Raw genomic sequence first — 22,972 nt, forward strand, 5'->3', positions numbered from 1 at the left:
CCTGCCGAATAGTGGGTGCTCAACAAATACAGCCCCTAGCGACCAAGAACTGAGATGACTAATCCTGGGCAAACAGCTTTTGGCAAAGTTACCTGTGCTCCACCTTCACATGAGGTTCTTATCACATCTCTTGGTGGTTCCTCAACATTCCTAGAGAAAACTTTACTAAAGATTGTTAAGATTTGGAGACCCAAAAACAAATCCCCCCAGAAAAGGGTCAAAATCCTTGGTATATAAACCTCCTAAACTTGTTTTGGGTTAGGCCCGTTCAGACCTGGTCACTGGGATATGTCCTTCTTGAAGCCAATCCCCATGCTGGTTGTACAGGCCAGTTATCTTAGGGCCTGCAGTGGCTGCTTTGGGACAGAAGGCAGACATGGTGGGGGAGGCCTCAGCTCTCACCAGACCATGAGCCAAGTCCCAAGATTGCCTGGGCACTGGTTTACCCAGCTTTATTAAGAAAAGAGGCATTCCGCACAAGCCTGTTCTGCTAACTCACCCTTAAAGCATCAGCAATTGTGCTTTTTTTTTTTTTTTTTTTTTTTTTTTGCAGTACGCAGGCCTCTCATTGTTGTGGCCTCTCCCGTTGCGGAGCACAGGCTCCGGACACGCAGGCTCAGCAGCCATGGCTCATGGGCCCAGCCGCTCTGTGGCATGTGGGATCTTCCCGGACCGGGGCACGAATCCATGTACCCCTGCATTGGCAGGCGGACTCTCAACCACTGCGCCACCAGGGAAGCCCAGCAATTGTGCATTTTTAACCATTTGAGATTAAAATATTTCCAAAATGAATTACACTACCCCACGTGCTTAAATAATTCAATATTTTCTTAGTGACTTGGGGTTCCTATTAAGACACCTACCGTAACATACAGGGTGCCCTCAACAGCCCCCTGGAGCCTGAGATTATGCCTCCACACTAAGTGACTGCAGGGGGTCTACCCCTTGTGTAGTGTTCAGTCAGTTATCACATCCACTGCAGTCAGCGGGTTGACCTCAGCTCTCCTCCTTCCCAATGTCCTGGTACTCTGAACTGAGAAACAAGGTGATCCTTCAGATAAAGGGATGACAATGTCCTTCTTGCCCTGTTTTCCAGCCATCACTCAGACCATCAAATGTGCCCATGAGCGGTCAGTGCACCTCTTCATCGACTCCTTGCTGCACGCTGATATGCAGAGCATGGCCTACCCGTGCAGGGACATGGACAGCTTCAGCCAGGGCCTGTGCCTGAGCTGCAAGAAGCGCCGCTGCAACACGCTGGGCTACTATGCCCGCCGGGAGCAGCAAAGCAAGAAGAGCAAGAGCCTCTTCCTGGTGACTCGAGCCCAGTCCCCGTTCAAAGGTGAGTGCAGGAGAGCCTTCAGAAGGGCAGAATGCAGCCACTTACTTGTCTGAAGGTTCAGAAGTTCCCTGAAGTCTTTTGCTGGAACTACTTCAGGCTCTGTTAGTTTAGTGGTTTTGACCCTGAACAGATTCCAGACCGTGATGATGACACAGCCTCTCTCTTTACCCAAGAATGTAGCTTCCTCACTGCCAAGTGCTGGAGGAGAAAGCTTGATACTCTTTGGAACAATCTTTGGGTTGGCTGTACTTCATCCATTATCATGGTCCCCTAGAATAGTAGATCCAGAAGGCCTTGAGCAATTACCTTGACCACCCAGGTCTCATGGTACAGGGCCCTGGAGACTTCTCCAAACTCAGACTGGAACCCAGTGCTCTCTGCTCATGGCTTCCAGGAAAAACCTGGGCTCCACGCTACATCTGTGCTTCCTCATTTCCCCTGACGTTTGAATCAGCTCGTCTTACAAGAGATCATTGTCCTATTGAGGCCCTCCCTAGAAGAAGTTCCGCTTCTCAACCTCAGGGGAGAAACTGAGCCCCTTCTCCTTGCTGGGTTGAACGGGAGGTCAGAGAAAGGGCTGTGGCCATGATTTGGGCTGAAGCCAGCAGAGAAATACTCCACTAAAGCCTATATCCTCCTGGAGGGAACAAGCCAACATCTGTTGCCTTTAACATTTCTGCCTAATCCTTAAAACAGCTCTGGAATGATTTAGCATCTCACTGTTCACAGCACATGCTGCTCGCGTCACTGGGAGGAGCCTGGTGCTCTTTGCTTGTTACCGTGCAGATGTTTGTGTGCAGAAGGTGAACACGAGGTTGGCAGGGTTAGCCTGGAAGGAGGCCTGGAACCCAGGTCCCTCTGACTCCCAGGCTGAACACTCCCAGGTGTTCCGTTCATTACCACACTCCCGATTTCAAGCTCCCAGGCAACTTATTTTTTTAGGCACAGGATTCTTCTGTTTATCTGAACTTTTGCTCTCCAGCCAGATTTCCCTTCCCTGAGTCCCAGGAATGACAGAAATCAGATGGAGCGTCTGATAGCTTCTGAGAGCACTTGGAGCGAGGGCAGGATCTTTCTTCCCTGAGGGCAGAGGGTCCCCTCAGCTGTCTGTCCTTGACGGGTGGCGGTGGAACCCGTGGCACCCGGAGCAGGTGAGGGGATTTGGAAGCCCTCCTGCTTCAGGGAGCTCCCCTGCCGCAGGCTGCCAATTAGACACTCATCTGGGTTAACCAGCTCCTCTTTTAAATGGCAAAGCTGCCTGGAGTGATTAAGTCTCTCAGATAATCACATTTTATCAGATCTACTTTAATCCTGCAATGTTAGCATTTCAAAAAACTGTTCAACTCCACCATTTCACAGATGGGAAAACAGAGGCCCAGATGCAGGAGAATCATTTGCCCAGGGACACAAGAGGAATTCTTGGGGGCAGAGCCAGCATTTAGACCCAGGCCTCCAAACAACTAGTCTAGTGATTTTTACCTTGGTAACCTGCCCATGGTCGGTCTATGGGGGTGAGGGAAGGAGGAGGGGTGGGGGAGGATCTTGCTTTCTCCTTGCGGTCAGCTGGAAAGAAAGAGCGTCATTTTTCACCTTCCCGGGCAGGGCTGTGCATCTGAAGTGAGGGACTGGGTCCTGCCCGAGGTCATCTCCTGCGGGGCGTGGAGATGGGGGAGGGAGGCGAGAGCATCAAGAGAAGGAAGAGGGAAGAGCAGTAGGCACAAGCCAGGCTGAGTTTTTCCCTTTGCCCAGGAACCCAGATGCCCAGTCACCACACGGTGCTGGTGTGAACTCACAGGGACCCCTTTCCCAGGAAGGAGGATCAAGGAATCGCATTAGGGCATCACTGTCTCACCCAGCAGCTGCCAAAGCCACTGTGCCAGGCCATCATTTATTCTTCAAGCATACATAGAGCCAGGGTAGGCAGAGGCCCTCCCTCAGGGGGCTCAGGGGAGACCAACCCCCTCCCACATGCTAAATGCTAAATGCTGTCCCAGGAAGACAGATGATGAGTCCCTTGGAGACAATGTTGCAGGAAGGGGCATCCCTTCCAGGGCCCGAGAGTGGGCTCTTGCCTAAGCCTCGGAAATGAATTGTCCGAGGAGACACGTGCTGACAAAGCAAGAGACTTTATTGGGAAGGGGCGCCCAGGCGGAGAGCAGCAGCGTAAGGGAACCCAGGAGAACTGCTCTGCCACAGGGGCTTGCAGTCTCGGGTTTTATGGTGATGGGGTTAGTTTCCGGGTTGTCTCTGGCCAATCATTCTGACTCAGGGTCTTTCCTGGTGGTGCATGCATTGCTCAGCCAAGATGGATTCCAGCGAGGATTCTGGGAGGTTGGTAGGACACATGGACTGGTGTCTCCTCTCTCCTTTTGACCTTTCCTAAATTCTTTCAGTTGGTGGTGGCTTGTTAGCTCCACGTTCCTTACCAGGACCTCATGTTATAAGATAACTCATGCAAATGGTTACTCTAGGGTCTGGCCAGGTTGGGCAGTTTTGGTCAGTAGTTCCCCTAACAACAACACTTGGGTCTCTTTATCACCAGCGTCTCATCTTGCTCCAGGGATATCCAATGAAGATAAGATCTCTGGGGCCAGTGATATGGAGGTGGGACTATGAGACAAGACTGCCTGAAACTGGTCCGAACCCAAACCTCCAGCCCCAGACAGATTCCAGTGATGAGCTGCAGCCTGCACTGCACCCTCCTCTTCTCTGGGCCCTCCAAATTCTCCCCAGATCCACCTCAGCCCTTCCAGTGAGCAAAGTCCTAATCTGCTCAGCCTAATTTGACTCACTGGTGGGAGTCACAACCCTGCGGTCACATCAAGCTACCCTGGGTACAGCCGGAAATTATGCCCAGATGAGACTCCCATCTATGTGAAAGCAGCTGCTCATGGGATGCTGCAGTCTGTATAATGCTACATCGACCTATATGGTCGCTGCTAACCTTATGTGGCTATTTAAATTACTTAAAATAAAATCACAAATTTGAATCCTCAGTCATACTAGCCACATTTCAAACGCTCGAATATGTGGCTGCCATATCAGAGAGTTCAGAAATAGACCATTTCCATCCAGAAGGTTCTATTGATGGTGCTGGCATCAAGTCTTTAATCTAGGCCACCATAACTGCACCCTTCTTCACCCATCATGGCCACGATCTTCTGTGACTTGGGCCCCCAGAGTCTATTTCAGTGGCCAACTCCAGCATTTGATGAATACTTACAGATTCATAAAGGAACAGACTTGCCCAACCCTGGTTACAGAGAACCCACAATCCATATTTTTCAAGGACATCTAATTGTACTCTATATTTTAGTGCAGGGTCGGGCTGGGCAAGATAAACATCCCCTCCCAATTGTAGTTGCACAAAGGATGGCTAACTTGGCCCTCATTCCTCTGGCTCCCAAGATATTTTGACAAAACCATCAAAGGATCTGTTTCCTACAACCGTACGCCAGAACTCGGGTAAACGCTGAAGAGGACAGCAGTAGCAGAAGAGAATTGGGAAACAGTCGCTGAGTGAAATGAGGCAGTTTATCACCTACTTCCATTCTCTCTCTCAGGAGGAACTTTTGCTAGTTTGGAAGCCCTTTTTTTTTAAGAAAAGGGGGTGGGAAACAAACCTATATGAAGTCCTGCTTAGCAAGCATCTTATCTAATTTAATCCTCATAGCAGTTAGAGGAGGTAACTGTGTGGAAGAGAAGGAAGCAGCACTCAGGGGGGCTTACTCTGTCCAGACACCGCGCTGGATGTGTTGCATCAATTATCTCATGTATCATTTAATCCTCACAACAACTTACAGACAGAGAGAGACAAAGATGGAAGGGGTGGGGGGTGGATTGATTATGCCTAATTTTCCAAATAAATAAATTGAGATTCAGAGAGGCTAAATCACCTTCCCAAAGTCACACAGTTAGTGAGGAGCAAACGTAGTGTTTGACCCCAGGTCTCCCCGATTCCATGGCCTCCTAAGTGTAGGACCGAGGCCAGTTCCCTGGCAGCTCACTCCTGAGTCGCCCCTCCTCTTGGGCTCCTCTTTCTGGGTCTCTCCTCTCTTCCCCATCCCCGCTGCCTGCGCTCTCTCCCTGCACTCTGGGCCCCATCCAGTCGGTGGGAACTCACTCCAGCTGATGAGAGCACTCTTCTGGTTGGTGAGATAACCAGCCAAACTGTGACTTGGGGGGTCTGTTTGTCTTTGGCTTTTCTCAGCTACTTCTTTGGAAGGTTTTCACTGATTTCCAGGGAGAATTCCAGAGAAGCAATGGGTATAGTAGAGAGAGCAGAGGCTTGGGATTGGGATAAGGAGTGTCCAGAATTCGGCTTTGCTGCCAACCACCTATATGACCTTGACCCTGTGGCAAAACCTATGTGGGCCTCAGTTTCTTCAGCCACGAAGTGACTATGTGTGGACCAGCATGAGGGAGAACCACTAACCCTGGCACCTGGGGGTGGACTCACTCTGCCCACTGTGCTGGCCGGTCCTGCATATAGGATGGTTGACACCTTCCAGAAGCCAGGCACTTTTACATACCATCTCATCACATCCTCACAACAACCCTGTGAGAAGGCTTTTAGTACCTGTTTTACAGATGAGGAAACTGAGGTTCAGAAAGCTGATGAGTGCTCAAGACCTTTTGATGGTACCAGGAGGCTCCTATCTCTCAGTCAAGGGTGCTTATTTCCATCCCATACACACACACAACACAATACTCCCTGGCCTTCCCACACATATACGCTCCCCCATCTCCACCCCCAGCAGAGGAGGAAACTACCCATAGAAGGGGCAAGCATCCAGTCTTGTGACATCAGCATCACATAAATGGGGCAGTACTGTTGAGCCCAAATTTAGTCCCCAACCTAAGTACATACATGCACACACACATAGGCTTATAAAACCCCTTCTCGACTTCGCTTGAGCCTGTTGTGAGTTCATTCAACCAGCCCCTGCTAGTGCTGGCTGCTCGTACATTAACCCCCTGCATAAGACCATCATTGGGCCTCTCAGTTCCATGATGTTCAGCCTCCCTCTCGGGTTAGAGGCATCTGAGATCTAGGAAGAAGACCTTGGTGCGGCAAGAAAACACGAGATCTCATTCTTACCACCTCCATGAGAAAAAATCTATACATTCAAAACAAAAAAGGCCTCTCTGATGTTTGTAAAGAGTCATAATGTCTCCCAGGGCCAGTACCTAATGATTCAGAATCATTTTTTCCATGAGACAAAAAAAAAAAGGAAAAAAATATTCCCTTTTTATAAATTCCATACCCTGGTGCTCACAGTGGCTACCACGTAAAAAGAAACTTTTTTTTTTTAAGTGGCACCAGTGGGATCCACACGAGATTAAGATCCAGGGTTTTTAGGGTATCTGAACCCCAGGCAGACTCTCTGGGGAGGAGAATCTCCAGAGGCCTCACATCTCTGCTCCAGGTTTGATTTTGCCTGATCTCATTCAGGGTTAATAGACTATTTCATGTTTTTCATCTTTAAGACCTGAAATAATTTCTCCTGCCTGAACTGAGGAATACGTTGTGCTGCCCTCCTTGCAGTCACAGGATCAAAAGCATTTCCCTAAATCATTTTTTAAAATCCTTATTAAACATGCCATAAGGTAAAGTGAGAAAAATTATTCACCCTTTTTTCCCTTCATCTTTGTAACAGCATCATTGTCCTGGGGGGTGGGGGGAGGAATAAGAAGCAAATTGTCTTTTTTCTTTTTTTAAGGAAAAACGCTTACAAAATCCAAAATAAGAACAAATAATTAGATCTGAACATGAAAGTCTCGTGTATTTTAAAAAATTAATTTCAAGATTTCTCCCCAAAAGCGGCTTTCCTAGTGCACATTAAAAGGGATTCCTTGTGCTATCAATGTGTGATGGGTTTGACCATCACACTTCTGCAGACACAGGTGCCCGCATTCCTGCACACCTGTGCCCTCCACAGCCCGCCTCACTCAGGCCCCTCACGGCTTACACACCTTTGGAGGTTCTGACCTCCCGCACAGGTCCCACCCCAGGGAGACACTGCAGGACACAGGTAATTCTCATCCATAGGATGTGAGAGCTGAAGGGACCTTCGCAATCATCAAAGCCAACCCCTTCCCCCAGAATTGCAGAACCATGGCATCTCAGATGTGGAAATCGGTCTCTTCCTACTCATATTTTAAGAGCAAAAGAAGACAAAAACCCATCTCCAGTGCAGGGACGTGAAACATTTAGCCCAGCTCGGGGGCTGGACATTCAGCAGACAGGCAGCAGGCCGGAATCTGCAGCAATGATAGCCCAGGATGGATGTCAGTGGGTCAGAGCTGGCAGGCACTTTGTCTTGGTGGCTTTATTGGAGGCAGGTTTAGAATGCGGCTTTTCTTCAGGGGCTGTTTGCTCTTTGCTTTCAAAGGGCAGCTTCAGCTTGCTAGAACCGGAACCCCAGGACACAGTGGGAAGGGTCTTTTGGAATCAGACCAGACACCTGTGTTCAAAGTCTGCTCCACCGAAGTGAGAGAGTAGCATTGATATATATACACACTAAATGTAAAACAGATAGCTAGTGGGAAGCAGCCGCATAGCACAGGGAGATCAGCTCGGTGCTTTGTGACCACCTAGAGGGGTGGGATAGGGAGGGTGGGAGGGAGACGCAAGAGGGAGGAGATATGGGGATATATGTATATGTAGAGCTGATTCACTCTGTTATACAGCAGAAACTAACACCAATGTAAAGCAATTATACTCCAATAAAGATGTTAAAAAAAAAGTCTGCTCCACTTCTAACTATCTGTGTCACCTTGCACCCCTCTCCAAATCTTTGCTTCCTTATTTGTAATTTACCAGGATCATTGACACCCTATCTGTCTAGGTCTCAGCAGAAAACAGGACTCCACTCACCTGGATCAACTAAAAAGAGCAGGCAGGACTCCTTAGAGAGGGTGGGTGATATTAAGGAAAGCAACATGGGCTGTTGATGCACCCCAGATCTAACAACCAGCCTCTGGGAGAAGTAAGGAGAAGGAACAGCCCAAGAGAACGGGAGCTGTGGAGGAGAGGCTGGTCATAGCAGCTCATCATGGAGCACAGTTCCTCTGCAGTCAGTCTTCAAAGCAGGAGGGAGCAAAGAAAGAAACACCTTGACCTCTCTCTTCTGTGCCCTGATCTCCTGCTGGTGCCTCCCCAGTGGGTCAGTCGCAACCAGAAACCATCCTGCAAGGCAGCCAGGAGATGAGGCCGTGGGGTCACTTCCTGGGGTTCAGAGCTGGATGGGGATAGCAGGGGTAGGTATAGAAAATGGAGTCTCACCACATGTTATCTTTATTTTGTCTTGTTACGAGGACAAAAGTAATGTCTGTAAAGCACTTAGTATGTAGCCTGATGCGTAGTAGTATCTCAACAAATGAAAGCAATTTTTTGATTATTCCTATTCACAATTAGGCTCTTTAAGGCAACTGTGTCCTGCCTTGTTTTCACACAAAAAGCCTCAGAAGCACTCCTTAGATGCCTGATGTGTGCCATGACTTGTGGAGATACAAGTGTTAATATGACCCCAAGGCTGCCCTCAGGGAGATAAGATCCATGGACACGGATGCCCGTGAGACTAGGCCGAAGGTGACAAGGGTCACAGAAGTCACTCTGCTTCCCAGCTGCAAGCTCCTCTAAGGCCAGGACCACAGCTCCTGGTTCTGTTTTCTTTCTTAATACTTTTAAAAACTTTTCTTTTTCCAATAAGTGTCTAATTAGAATACATGCTTATTGTAGAAAATGTGGAACTTGCAGAAAAGCATAAAGAAGAGAATAAAAATTACCCCTCTCCCCTTTCCAGAGATAATCACTTAATACTTTTGTGAATCTCCCTCCTACTCTGCATGCTGTTTTATTAGAATTAGTCTCATGTTAGACGTACAATTTGTATCCTGATGGTTGTTTGGGGTTTTTTTCCACTTTTTCTTAAGCATTGAAACCATTCCAAAAATATCTTTTAATCACTTCATAAGAGTAAATCACATGGTTGGGAACATGAACTCAGAGTCAGCAGACTAACATCTAATTGCAGCTTCACCAGTTCTTAGCTGCATGACAATGGACAAGTTACTTAAATTTCCTGAGCTTCAGCTTCTTCATTTGTAAAATGACGCGAAGGGAAGTTAAAATAGGCATCTTACAAAGTTGTAGTAAAAGAAATAAGATAATTTTGAGAAACAATAGTTCAGTATCTGGGACATAATAGAGAGCTAAATGGTAATTATCATAATTGTCATTATTAGTCCATAGTCATTCCTCTACTGGTGAATATTTAGGGTGTTTTTTATTTATTTTTAATTAAATAATTCTGTTATGACATTTTTGAACTTTAATCTCTTTCCGCACTTCGACTTTTTCCTTAGGGTATATAAAGCTATTGGTCCTGGCTATAAACATTTAAAACTTCAAATTCTGGAGCCAGGTGGCCTGGACTTACGTCCCAGTTTTGCTACTTACTAGCTGTGTGATACTGGAAAAGTTGCTTAACCTTTCTGTGCTTCAGTTTCCTCTTCTCTAAAATGAAATAATAGTACCAGCTGTTGTAAGGATTAAATGGGATAATAAATACAAAGTGCCTGGCACAGGTAAACAAAATAAATGTTAGCCTATGTTATTACCAAGCATACTGCTAATTACATTCTTTTACTCATCTATCCCCAACAGCTTTCAGCACTGGGCTGGATATCAGTAGATTTCCAGTTACTACATATTAAACTGGTTGCTATGAGTGTTTCTTGCATACTCTGGGAGATGCCCTGCCTGCTTGTTTGGGGGTTAACCCAAGGCCAGTTCTCTCACGTCATCCTGTCCACATCCTGCCCCCACCCCACCCCCAGTGCCTACGGCCTGTATCTTTCCTTTTTGCCTCAGTTCAACTTAAAACACTGTTCACCTGTTACAGAGTTCCCTAGACAGACCCCAAATAGTATAAGACCTCTCCAGAGGCTTCTGGGATGATAAGCCAGAGTCCCTGCCTCCACCGCTGCCACCCAAGGGTTTAGGGACCCTTGTGGGACGTGGGCCCATAGCCCTTCTCTTATTTCTCACCCAAAGCCTCACAATCTTGAGAGCATCAAACTACTATATTCCAGGCTGGAGGATTCGAGCACCTATTATTCAGGGCACTGGAGGTAATCCACTGCAGGCAATCCACTGCAAAACCCAAATGGGAAGATTGGTTTATGCCAAAGGGTAGGGTTGTGTAAATAACCCAGAAACCCAGCAATTACAGGCACACCAGGACCTGCAGCTGAGGTGTTGGCAACACACCATTAGCCACTACCAGGTTTGTGTGTAGCTACCAACCTCCAGCGGAAATGCATCATTTGGGAGTAAGTAGATTGATTCATGAGGATGGTGAATTTCCACAGGTTGGGTGCATGGGATGGATAATCAAGTGGCTAGTTCCATAATCTATCCTTTCCAGGAGGAATTCTACAACAAATTTTGAAACTCAGATCTTGAATTCTCAGAGGTGATTTCCATCTTGCTAAATGTTCATGCACATTCTGATACTCCCAAGCAAAGTGTCAGTTCTTCATCCCACAAATGTTTATTAAGCACCTACTATGTGCAAGCACTGTATCAGGATTAGTAGGTTAATCATTATCTAGAACAGGCAAAGCAAATACAAAACAAGTATATTGTATATCCCCTATCCTTCGCCCAAGGCAGACACCAATCCTCCCAAGAGCCTAGACATGGTCTCAGAGCCCATCTCAACATGGGGCCCCAGGCAGTCCTACCAATCAAGCTGACATGCCGTATTAAACCTGTTTGCAGTCTTGGAGCTCACGTGCTACAAGTACTTAGAGAATATGGAGACAGCAGGAAAAAGAAGTCGAAGCAGCCGTCGGTCACTTGGGAATGAGGTGGGGTAATTTTGAAAACAGCTCCACAGCTGGTTGGTATAACAATGCAAGCTAATCAAGGCGATGGGTCCAGGCCAAGAGCACAGGCTGCTATGTGACCCTGAGCAGGTCACTTCACCTCTCTGGCCCTGGTTTTCTTCTTTCTAAAATGGGGCTGATAATAACAATACCTTCCTCATAGGGTAGTTATGATAAGTAAATGAGACGATGCAATGTAAAGTGTTTAACAACACCTGTCCTATAGTAAGCAGGTTGCTTTTATTAATTAAATATAGACTGTGTTTAGGTAAAGAAGAAATTAAATTTCCCTCTTCCAAACAACCCAGTAGAAGGACATTCTGGACACTTGATAAGATAGAAAAATGTTAGGCCCAGGTACTAGAACTAGTTGTCTTATTTCCATTGGAAAATGTGCTTGTTGAACCCCACAGAGCTAGTTCCCAGGAACTGCCCCAGAACACACAGGTGTGGTCATTAGGGCATATTTCTTAGCTGGATCTCTGTCTCACCCCAAAACTGACACCATCAAACAGAGGCAAAGGTAAAAATGACAGTGTGTTCTCTTGCTTTTGTCAGCTGCCTAAAAGGCAATATATTCTTTGATGTGTGAAAGGGGACCCTTGCCAAATACGTGGAATAGTCCAACAGAATTCATCTGGAAATTGATGAGAATGCCAAATATACTGTACTCCTGCCTTCTTTTGTTGGATAATATTTATTATATTATTGGGTTGGCCAAAAAGTTCATTCAGTTTTAAGTAAAAATAAAAGACACTTTTTTCATTTTCACCAAGAACTTTATTGAACAACGCATTCACTACCAGAACGAACTTTTTGGCCAACCCAATACAAATATAAGTCCTCTTAGACATTTAGGAAATTCAGAGAAGGAAAAAGAGGAAAATAAAAAGCATTCATAATTCTACCACCCAGAAAAAAAAAGGGGGGGGTATCTATTCATCCATACTTTTCCCTCTGCTTTTTAAATTGTAAAAATATGACATTTTTTATTTTAAAATTTTCTGCTTAAATGATCTTTCTCTCTCCCTCTCCATCCTATTCCCCTCTAGTTTATCATTACCAGTTGAAGATTCAGTTCATCAATGAACTTGAGAAACAAGTAGAACCAACTTTTGCCATGTCACTCCTCGGAACAAAAGAGGAAATGCAGAAAATCCCCATCACTCTGTGAGTATGAGGTACAGCCCCGTCCGTGGTGATGAGAGGCTTAATTTTCTCACAGGGTCTGGATGGACTCTGCTTTTCAAGGATCAGGCCAGACACAACTTACTTTTCTCAGCCCATTGTGACTGCCCCAAACACCCTGTCAGATGGGACATCCACCCACACTCAGCACCTCGTCATCCCTCCTCAGCCTCACCCAGTCCCAACGATTACTTTATGTTGCTGCTACCTGTGTTTGTGATGGGCCCAGCGCAACAGGGGCTGGAATGGAGAGGGAAGCCAGAGGTGGCCAGTCCATGTCTGCAGTACAGGGAGAAGATCCAAGCAGGGAGGAGTGGTGATGGCTGGAGCAGGTGTCCCCAGGAAGGCCCTGAGCGCCTTTCCAGTGAGTTCTGAAAACCATAACCCAGAAATAACACTGGTATCATTCAACGTGGCACAAATTTTCCATTCAGTCAGCCTGCACTGCCAGCCCTCCCCATCTGTCCTTTGCCCTGCTGCACACCTGCTCACAACATGGGCAGTGGCCTCAACGTCTCCTGCAGAGGCTCCACACCTTCACTGGCCAGAAAAGGCCTGCTGGCTGCTTTTTCTCAGCATCTTGACCCTCAGCATGGGCTCTCCTTGGGAAGTGACACTAGCTTTCACCCACTCCAGGGACAGTCCTCAGCTTCCCAAGAATTGCCCCCAGCTTTGAACCTCTGATCATCACACTGATTCAGTCACTCAGCAAGGATGTGTTGGTGCTCAGCACTGGAGGTAGAGAGGACACTATCCTTAGGATGCTCCCAGCCTAGTGGGGTGGGTGGATTCCTAAATGATGCTTTACAACATACAGGAGGAGCTTCGATGAGCCAAGCAAGGGAATCCTCCAGCCACCTGTCTCACCCTAAATCCAGTGTTAACTCTGCGCTGTCCCACATCTCTCCCCGGGGGATTGTTCTAAGTAGTGGAAAGGGTATCTGGCAGTTCTGTCAATGTTGGGACATTTTAATGTCTTGGAGATTAGTGAGTAAAGCTGATAATGATACCTAAGGATCTGCATTTAAATCTTGCTCCAAACTGGCGCATCCTTTGTATATGTGGTTTTCTATTACTGCTATACTTGTTTTAACAGAAGTTTCTATTTATGTGGGGAGGAAAAAAGCATCGATCTGGAGAGAAGACTGTGGTGTGGCTCTAATGTGTTGATCAAACCTACAGAGAGTGGTATTGCCCAGAGACCATTGCCAAAGCCCCTGCCCTCTTCAGGGCAGTTTTCCCGACTTTTTAATCTGGAAACTAGGAAGCCTGAGCTAAACAAAGCTAACTAGACTCATTACTGTAGAACTCTTAGGGCGTTTTTAATATGCTAACACAGAAAATAAGATGGTTTTCCCAATGTTATTGGTCTGGAAAACCCTTTTTATCCTGGCACACCTATTGCTATCTCTATTAAGAGTCTGTCCAATACCAGTTTCGGAAATGCAGCAGAAAAGACCATCCCAAATAATTCAGGCAAACCTAACATATCCTGAATGTGCCTAAGCATCACTTTGCTGTTAAAAATCAACTGACTGTGTCTGGTTTCCTTTGCATCTTCAAGGAACAAAGGAATTACTAGTAATAAAACCTATTCCTTTCTTATCACATTGGATTTGGATATTGGTGAGCTGATCATGATCAAGTTCAAGTGGGAAAACAGTATGGTGTGGTCCAATGTCTGGAACACGGTCCAAATCATCATCCCATGGGGAAGAAAGTCCCTTCACTCGGGCCTTGTTCTGAAGAGCATCAGAGTCAAAGTGGGAGAAACACAGCAAAGGTGAGTGCTGTTTCAACCTCCTCCTAACATCTGTTAAGCATCTACCTATGTCAGCACTTTTACAGTTTACTATTTGCATTTATCTTATGAAGTGTGCATTATTATCTCCTAACGATGGCATATCTCGTAACGATGGCTCAGAAAGATGAAATGACCATCCTGAGTTCACAAAGCCATAGGTGGAAGGACAAGGATTTGCACCTAGGTCTTCTGATTTCTAGTCTAGCCTCTTCCCTCTGCCCACAGTTAATAGCCACCTGCCTCCAGAGTTTGAGAACAACTCACTAGCCCAGTGCTTTTCAAATTTCACCAGGTGATGTCAATGCTGCTGGTCCAAGGACCACACTTTGAATGGCAAGGACCTAGACGTGACATTTCTTCTTTGTTGTTTACCCAGAGAAATGCTTTTAACAAATCACAATCTCAAAATCTCACACTGTGGTGGCACCTTTCAAATCTAAGAATGCCAAGGGATCACTAGGGAACTTATTGAATATGCAGAAGTCCACCTGAATACCCACCTGAAGAGCTTCTGATTGGCTGTGGTCTGTGAAGGACCACACATTTGGAGCCCTAAGAAATTCTGATGTGGACCAGTGGATTACCCTCAGGAGGTGCAGCTCTGTGTGACTGAACATCTCCCTCGGCCCAAAGTCTCTAGGGACACGAGGGGCTGGGTTGGGCGCAGGGAGTGAAGGAAAGAAAGGATGTCCAGCTGCTCCTTCAGTCCTCTCAGCAGAGCAAAAGAATGCCCCATGTATTTTACTATGGCAACCGTGCTTTTCTGTGGTTCTGCAGTTCCCCATGAAAGGAGAATCCTGTCCTTCCCCAGACCTTTTCCTATCTCCTCCCCACTGTATTTAGGAAACTTGTCTCTCCTCTCCTCCTGCCCTTTGTTGGCCAGCCTATTGCTCTCTTTGGCTTGCTGTCAGCAGAGTTGGAGAACAGCATGCCTCTCACCTCTGAACTCCTCTCTTCCCTCACCCCTCAGGTCTCACTGCTAGGAGTGGCCTGTGGCAGATTTATGCCCCCTGAGTCCCTTATACAACCACACTCTGAGTTTTTATCTCCCTGGGATACAAAATCCTGGCAATTACTAAGAGCATACTCTGCAGTCTGCCAACAGATTTCTCCACATGATCAATTTGAGAAAATTAAATTCTCTCCTCTTATACGCTTAGCTATTCTTGCATGACTTTTTGGCCCTTTAGAAGAGCTCAACTGAGCACCACCCGTCCCCAGATTCTCTCAGCTGGAGAGTAATTCCTCAGTTTTAGTGGTTGCTTGCCATGGCAATTCTAGGTGACTTGACCTGAAAGGTAGTATAAAACACAGCACTACCTTCTCCCCTGGTGCTTACCACATGGCTCTGAAGAAGGAAAGAGGAGAGGGACAGGGGTGGTGCTTACAGAGCTCCTGCTGCACCATGGGCTTGAATGAGGTGCTGCTCTAGAGCATTCATCTCATGGAAGCGTCCCGGTGACCTTCTGAAATGGGTAGTATTGCTGTGCAGATTAGGAATCTGAGGCTCACAGGAGTTACACAGCTTGGAGACATTGCTCCTAACTGTCTGAGCCCAGATCTGACTTGGTTTGTCTGACTCGTTGCCCGTTTGTTGCCCGAGCACAGCTTCCAACAGCTCCTCCCCCCTCCATTAGTCTTGGTCCCATTAATCTGACTTTCTCTGGTCTAATCTAGCAGAGTTGCAGAGCTGGAAGTTAATATATACGTACATCACACCTTTCCCCACGGCTGCAGGAGGGACATCATGAAAAAGGGGGAGGGAGTCTGGGACCTATAGTTTTTTAAGTTTTTAACTCAGTGAGTCCTATGGGTCTTTGCAGTACCCAACACCATCGGCGTGGGGTGGAGGTACCAAAAAAATCTGAGTTGTAGCTTTTGGCAGAAAGAAACTCAAGGACCTAATTAGGGAAACAAGATGCATTAATTTTACTAATGATATGCTCCATCCCAGGGCTTCTCAAACTTTAATATGCACACAAATCATCTGGGAATCGTGTTAAAATGTAGGTTCTGCTTTGGTAGGTAGAGATGGAGCCTGGGATTCTACATTTCTAACAAGCCCCCAGGTGCTTCTGATGGTGCTGGTCCATGGATCGCACTTTGAACAGTAAGAGTCTAGTACTGCATGGTCTATAGGAAGTCTAAGAAGAAAGACATCAGTTCAGGTTGGTGCTGTTTGGTCAGTGCTGCAACAGGCTTTGGAGAGGCCAAGAGGCATTCCCGGAGAGACAGGCAGTGAGCAAACTATATGTAGGCAGAATCTAATGACTTCTGCATCAGCTAGTCCCAAAGTCGAATTTTGATTTCACCGCTTCCACCTATGGAGGCTCAGACAATAGCTGCACCTCTCTGAGACTCAGTTCTCTAGTAACAAATGGGAATTATAATACGTATCTCATGAGACTAATAACTACCAATTTTTGAGTACCTTCTACCATCTGAAATCCCAGAGCTGGGATGCAGATATTAAACCTCATTCTCAATCTCTTTGCTAACTACAAGAAAAAAAAAAAAAGGTTAAATAAATTGCTCTGTGCCTCCATGGAAGGAATTCAATGAGAGGTGATTTTCTTCCCCCAAAGCTTCCCCCAAAGCAAGAGCAGAGAATATTGGTCCTATAGCCAGAAGTGAAAAGTGATTGGCTAAACAAAATGAGATGTTTGATTGCCACAATAATCATATAAATGCAAAACAAAAATCAATGAAATTATCGCTGGTCACCCACTAGTTTGGCAGGAATTCAAAGACAGATAACATCCAGAGCTGGTAAAGGTGTGGAGAAATGGGCATTTTCATACATTATTCGTGGGAGTATAAGTTACAGAGCTTCTGCAGGGGAATTTCATTCAACAATTAACATTTAGTGAGCACATATCTTATGCTAGACACTGCTGTGTATACAGCAGTGAACAGAGTGGACAAAGCCCTTGGTCTCATGGAACTTATATTATCAAAATTTGGAATATGCATAATCTTGACCCAGAATTTATGCTAGGTGCCTATCCCAGAGAAATACTCAAAATATCCACAAAGGATATCTATGTACAAAAATGTCTGTTGCAGTACTATTTGTAAATACTAAACCACTGAGGAAAAATCCCAATCTCCATTAATAGGAAAATGGCTAAATGCATTGTGATACATCCATACACTGGAATGTTATGCAGCAGGTGAAAAAGACTGAAATAGATTTTTTTGAAATATAGTTGATTTATAGTGTTTCAGGTGTACAGCAAAGTGATTCAGTATATATCTATCCTTTTTCAGATTCTTTTCCATTATAGGTTATTACAAGGTATTGAATATAGTTCTCTGTGCTATACAGTATGTCCTTGCTGTTTATCTACTTTATAGATAGTAGTACGTATCTGTTAACTGCAAATTCCCAATTTATCCCTCCCTCCACTTCTCCCCTTGGTAACCATAAGTTTGTTTTCTATGTCTGTGAGTCTCTTTCTCTTTTGTAAATAAGTTTATTCATATCACTTTTTTTTGATCACATATAAGTGATATCATATGATATTTGCCTTTCTCTGTCTGACTTACTTCACTTAGTATGATAATCTCTAGGTCCAGCCGAGAATGAAATAGATTTGTATGTACTGATGTGAACAGTTCTCCAAGTACATTATTTGATGACAAGAAAATTTTTCAGAAAAATACAACAAATTTAATGTTTGTATATGAACATCCGTATATGTGTAAATGCATAGAAAGAGGTCCAGAAAGACAGAAAGCAAATCATGAAAGCAGGGAGGGGAGTGATATTGGTGAAAGGTGATGGAGAAGAGGGTCTTTAATATTCAACCTCATATATTTCTTTACTGTTTGAATTTTTAAGAATGCATTCATAATTACTCACAATAATTTTTAATTTAAAAAGTTTGATTTAGTAAAGACTTGACCTTAGATGCAATTCAAAAAAAAAAAAAAAGCTATAAACTACAATTCTCTGTGACTACTGCTATTTTTTTTTTTTCTCAGATAGATGCAATTGAAGTTAGTACCACAAAATAGCATCTCAGGCCAAACCAATGGTCAAAGTTGTCAGCCGTTGGTCTCCAAGAGAGACCCAAAGCACTTAGTGATATCCTCTGTGGCTGGAGGACCAGATAAGAGGAAAGGGTGGGGCTTATAGGGGGGCTTATAGGGCTGAGCCAGGCAGATGCTGATGACAGTGGCCTCATACCCAGGGACCTTTAAGAAGGGCATTGACAAACTGGAGTGTGTCCAAAAAAGGAAGGCTGGGCACGAAGCCTGCCTGTGAGGAACAGTTGAAGAAAGTGCTAATGTTTGCCTTGGAGACAGGGTAATGTAGTGAAAGAAACCATTGTTACCCTCAAACCTTTGATGAGCTGTATAAAGGAGAACAAAGCAGGGCTGCCCCAAGGACTTTCAGTTCTTGCAGAACTGAAATCACACCACACAGAGCTCCGGGAAGCCTTACACTGATTGCTTTCACTGACCTGGGCTTTGTGTTTCTCTGAAGTTATGAAAGTATTTGCAGTCATAAGGATCTAATTTTTTTTTAAATAGCATGTGTTACTAAATAGCATGTCAAATTGGGTATTTGACAAAGGATGAAACACTTCAATAAGCTCCATCCAAAATTTAGTGCTATGTTTGCTTGATGTTTTCTATGCAGAATGACATTTTGCTCAGAAAACATGAATGATCTACAACTTCACCCAACCCAGGAGAAAACCTTTGTGAGATGTGAATCAAACTCTAAAAAATTGAAGCGAAAGATCAGATGAGCTTTAATGAAGACCCAGTGTGAAGAATAAATGATTTTATTCCTTATCTGGAATTGTTGCCTTGTTTGAAAACCAAAGTTATATAAAGAAACTTGTATAAAGCTTTAATAGAGTTAAGATTTAAAGGGGAGCACATTTCACTGTTACAAACTCAGCTTTTTAAAACTATGTCATATAACTATATTCAAATATTAGTGTAACCAAAAATTTCCCAATTTTATGTCTGACTGAATGGTAATATATGCAAATAAGTACAAATGTAAGAGCCATTTTAGATCCATTGTTCTAATTTAAAATGTCTTTTACAATTAAGTCAAATTTCCCATATTTCCTTGCTAGTTTGTTCTGTTCAGTTTTTTGAAGCATGCTGGAAAGATACTTCTTTATTATATAACTAGCACTTCCATAAAGTGAAATTCCAATTAATCACAGTTGTGTGTCCCAAAGTACACACCCTTTAAGACCATTCAGCTCACCAAAAGAAGAAAAATTCTACTTAAACTAAAAGTTACCATCATACGAATCATACAGTTATTTCACTGAACCAAACCAATTGTAGTAGAATTCTCCTAAAACTACTAATGATAACCATGAAAGCTGGATAGTTGGTCGTTTTAATGATTAAATTACTATTGAAGTACAATTTTCCTCTTTTACTAATGCTTGCCACAAAAGCTAATGGAAAACTTGGAATATCTCAAAGACTTAGATATCAAATCTCAAACGGACCAGTAAACAAAATAATGATGTTTTGACCAGCAAACTCCATCACAGAGCATGTGAAGGAAATATTAGATACATCCCTTGGATGTAAATCTCTTGGATCTGTGTGTCAAGTAATTCAGAGAGGAGGAGCACACTATACACAGTCAACAACCTCACCTGACACTGGCATAGCCTCAGCTCTATACAGCTCATAATTCATATGCTCTTCACCAGAGCAGGGCTCCTGGAAACAAAAGTCCTGAAGACATACCTGCCTGTGATGAAATCAATTTAAGAGGATCTTGCATGATTCACTTTTATTTCCCTTGGAAAGACCCACGAAACTAAAGGATATGGGGGAGGAAGGACAGCTGGGTCAAGGTTGTATTGTGTCCTGCATGCTAACCTTGACTGCAAAAGCACCTGACCGCCCTTTTAGGTATTGTGTGTGTGTGTGAGTCTAGAAATTACAGATATTAAAATGAACACTGTTTCCCATCATGTCTAAAATACTAAGATTTACAATAAAGTCATGTTTGTGTTGGATGGGCATGTTTTATCATCGACTATCCAGAGGGAATTTAAAATATCACTTTTTGAACATACTCTTTGCTATATACCCCATAGAATCTATGCACAAGTCGAACAATACTCCTCTCAGCCTTGAAAACATCACAGCCAGAAACAGCCCAAATATCCACCCATGCGGTGCATAAATGAACAGTGGTATATCCTTACTAATGGTTGTTAAACAGCAGTGAAAAAGATTACCCAAAGCTACACACACAACAAGAAAGGGCTGAGTCTAGAGTGAGACAGAGAGGTATCCAGGGGGCAGAATTTAAGGAAGCACTTGTGGGTTTGTGTATTTACACAAAGACACAAAATATATATGTAGTTTGTTACAAGGAGAACTAAACTATATTGTTAAGGATGGATAAATAGGTGGTAAAACACTAAGTAAAAGCAATAACATCCCTAGCACAACATTGAGGCTGTGGTAATCTAGGAAAGAGGAAGTGCACACCAGAGTTCCAGGTGCCAGCAACATTGTACTTGTCACTCCGAGTGGTGGTTGCACAGGTGTCCATTTTTATAACCAGTCTTTAAAATGTACATATATATTTTATGCACTCACTTTAGTATGAATGTCACATTTTGCAATACAAAAAAAAAAAGAAAATAAAGGGCAGAGTTTAAAACCAACGTTTTTCTACTCTAGTGTGATACATTCCAATACTAATTAGTTTCACACAAAATATAATTAGAAATTATTTCATCTTTAGTAGGAAAACTTAAAGTGACACAGGACGTCATAACATTGGGGGCAGAGAAATCAATAAGCAACCAACATGACAAATGGTTAATGGGAACATTTGAGACTCCTCTTGGCATGGATTATTTTCACTTGGGAAGATGTGTTCATCAACATCACATTTTCTGAAGTACATCTTAGGAGCGAAGTCAAATAGGGAAACTGAATAATGCAGCCACATCTGTTCATTGCACATGCAAAATGCTGACTGGTATGCTGATTATACGCACCTCTCTCCAAAGAATCTGTATTTATGAGCCCACTCAGGAAAGATAACACTAGCATACTGCCTTTCAGGCAAAAGCCTGTTTGTGCTTTTACTTGTAAGAGAGCACAAGGAAAGAAATGGGGCGTCAATTACACGGCAGCTGGGCTCTTTGAGGTGCCTGAAGTCAGAGAGAAGGAAACAAGCACTCCATTCAACACTAAAATGAATGCACTGTCCTCCAGAGCCAAGCTGCCTGTCTTCGGTGTTCACCTTGATAATGTTGCCGCAGACACTGTGAAAGCTTTGCCAGCAGTTACACGTCTCTGGGGTGGCAGAGCAGGAAGCCAAGCTGCCCGGTGCAACGCCCACTCTCCCACCAGAGCGTGGATGAGAGGGAAGCCAGATGGATGGGACACAGACAAGCAAGAGGAAGACCGAAGAAGGCAATCCCGAGCGTCACCACCTACCTGCTTACCTCATCTCATACTACAGACTTCTCCTGGAATTCCTATGATCTGTATGTGATGAATGGCCCCCAGCACACCTCATTCCTTCTATCAGGGCACAGGACAGGCTGCCCCCAAATATGCCACAATGGCATATTGTTTTTGAATTAAAGTTACTTAAGAAAGAACCAATGCAAGAGGGACACTCTGACCCTCCTTTCCGTCTCTCTGAAAGCAGGAAATAAATCTCTCCTGTGAAAGGTGCCCTCCCTGATCTGGAGGTAGAAAGACACCCTTCTCACCAGAGATAGGGAATTGGGGCTGAGAAGCCTGTATAAACAAGCATTGTTACTTCTTTAATTTACTACCCTAGGTCCAAAGTCTGTTTAGATTCTTCACTAAATTGAGCACCCAAAACCTAACTTTCTTTGTCTTGTCAATTCCTCACAAAGGAATTGTCTCTTTGTCTAAAAAGTATAAAAGCTGCCTGCTTTGGCCACCTCTTAGGTCCCATTTTATGAAACCTCCGTTTGCATGAATTAAATTTGTTTTTTTTTCTCCTGTTAAATCAGTCTTGTGTCGACTTTATTATTAATCCACCCACAAGAACTCAAGAGTAGAGGAGGAATGTCCCCCTCCCCAAGACTTGCCATCTCTCCCTTTTCTTACACCTCCTTCCTCTTTCTCTTTCCTCCAGAATGTCCGCTTCCCTGCTTAACTGAATCTTATTTATCCATCCAGACCCAGTTACTTCACCAGTTGTTTCCTAGGTCAGCCCAGCTCACAGGGATCTCTCGCTCCCCTGAACGCCCAGCTGTAACGTAAATGATGCTCTCAACGGGCCCTCAGTTACTGGTGCGCTGCTGACTTTCCTGCTACCTGTCTGTCTCCTCTCTGCTCCTTGCCCTCTACTCAACCTGTCAAGGTTGGCACTCCTCAGGATCTAGACCTCCTTCTCTGCTCACTTCTCTCTCTTTACGCCATCTCTCCACTCCTGTGGCTTCATTTATGACCCGTACAGGCCAACCCCTCTCACCTTAGAGCTGCACTGTGGGGTCCCCCCTGAGCGGCAGGCACTCCCATATGTGCAATTGCCCACTCTCAACACTTCTCCCTTTGCTGTCTTACAAGCTCAAAAGGTTCAGAACTGAGCCCATCATGTCCTCCCTGCCCCCCGAAACCTACTTCTCCCCATGCTGCCTGTTCTGTAGCTCAGTGAATGTCATCATTACCCCACTAGTTGCTGATACCAGACACCGGGGGGGACCATCCATAATGTCTCCTCCCCTTTGGTCCTTCACAACTGA

At 44.7% G+C, this 22,972-nt stretch overlaps 1 protein-coding gene across 4 annotated transcripts in view; it reads left to right on the plus strand.

Annotated features, from left to right (window-relative positions):
- The window catches only part of LIPC (lipase C, hepatic type), a 177,680-nt gene extending 155,489 nt beyond the window's left edge, over positions 1-22,191 (plus strand). For 3 of the 4 annotated variants that reach the window (XM_081228748.1, XM_081228749.1, XM_081228750.1), the window contains 4 exons: positions 1,097-1,342; positions 12,292-12,409; positions 13,992-14,210; positions 18,880-22,190. In XM_081228748.1, the coding sequence (XP_081084874.1) occupies positions 1,097-1,342; positions 12,292-12,409; positions 13,992-14,210; positions 18,880-18,991 (695 nt within the window). In that variant the 3' untranslated portion in view covers positions 18,992-22,190. Of the gene's footprint in view, positions 1-1,096; positions 1,343-12,291; positions 12,410-13,991; positions 14,211-18,879 lie in introns of all 4 variants that reach the window. The other variant, XM_081228751.1, reaches the window with a different exon arrangement.
- Positions 22,192-22,972: the final 781 nt, after the last annotated feature.

The sequence above is a fragment of the Mesoplodon bidens genome, assembly GCF_964165515.1.
Source record: "Mesoplodon bidens genome assembly, chromosome: 3".
Taxonomy (NCBI): Eukaryota; Metazoa; Chordata; class Mammalia; order Artiodactyla; family Ziphiidae; genus Mesoplodon; species Mesoplodon bidens.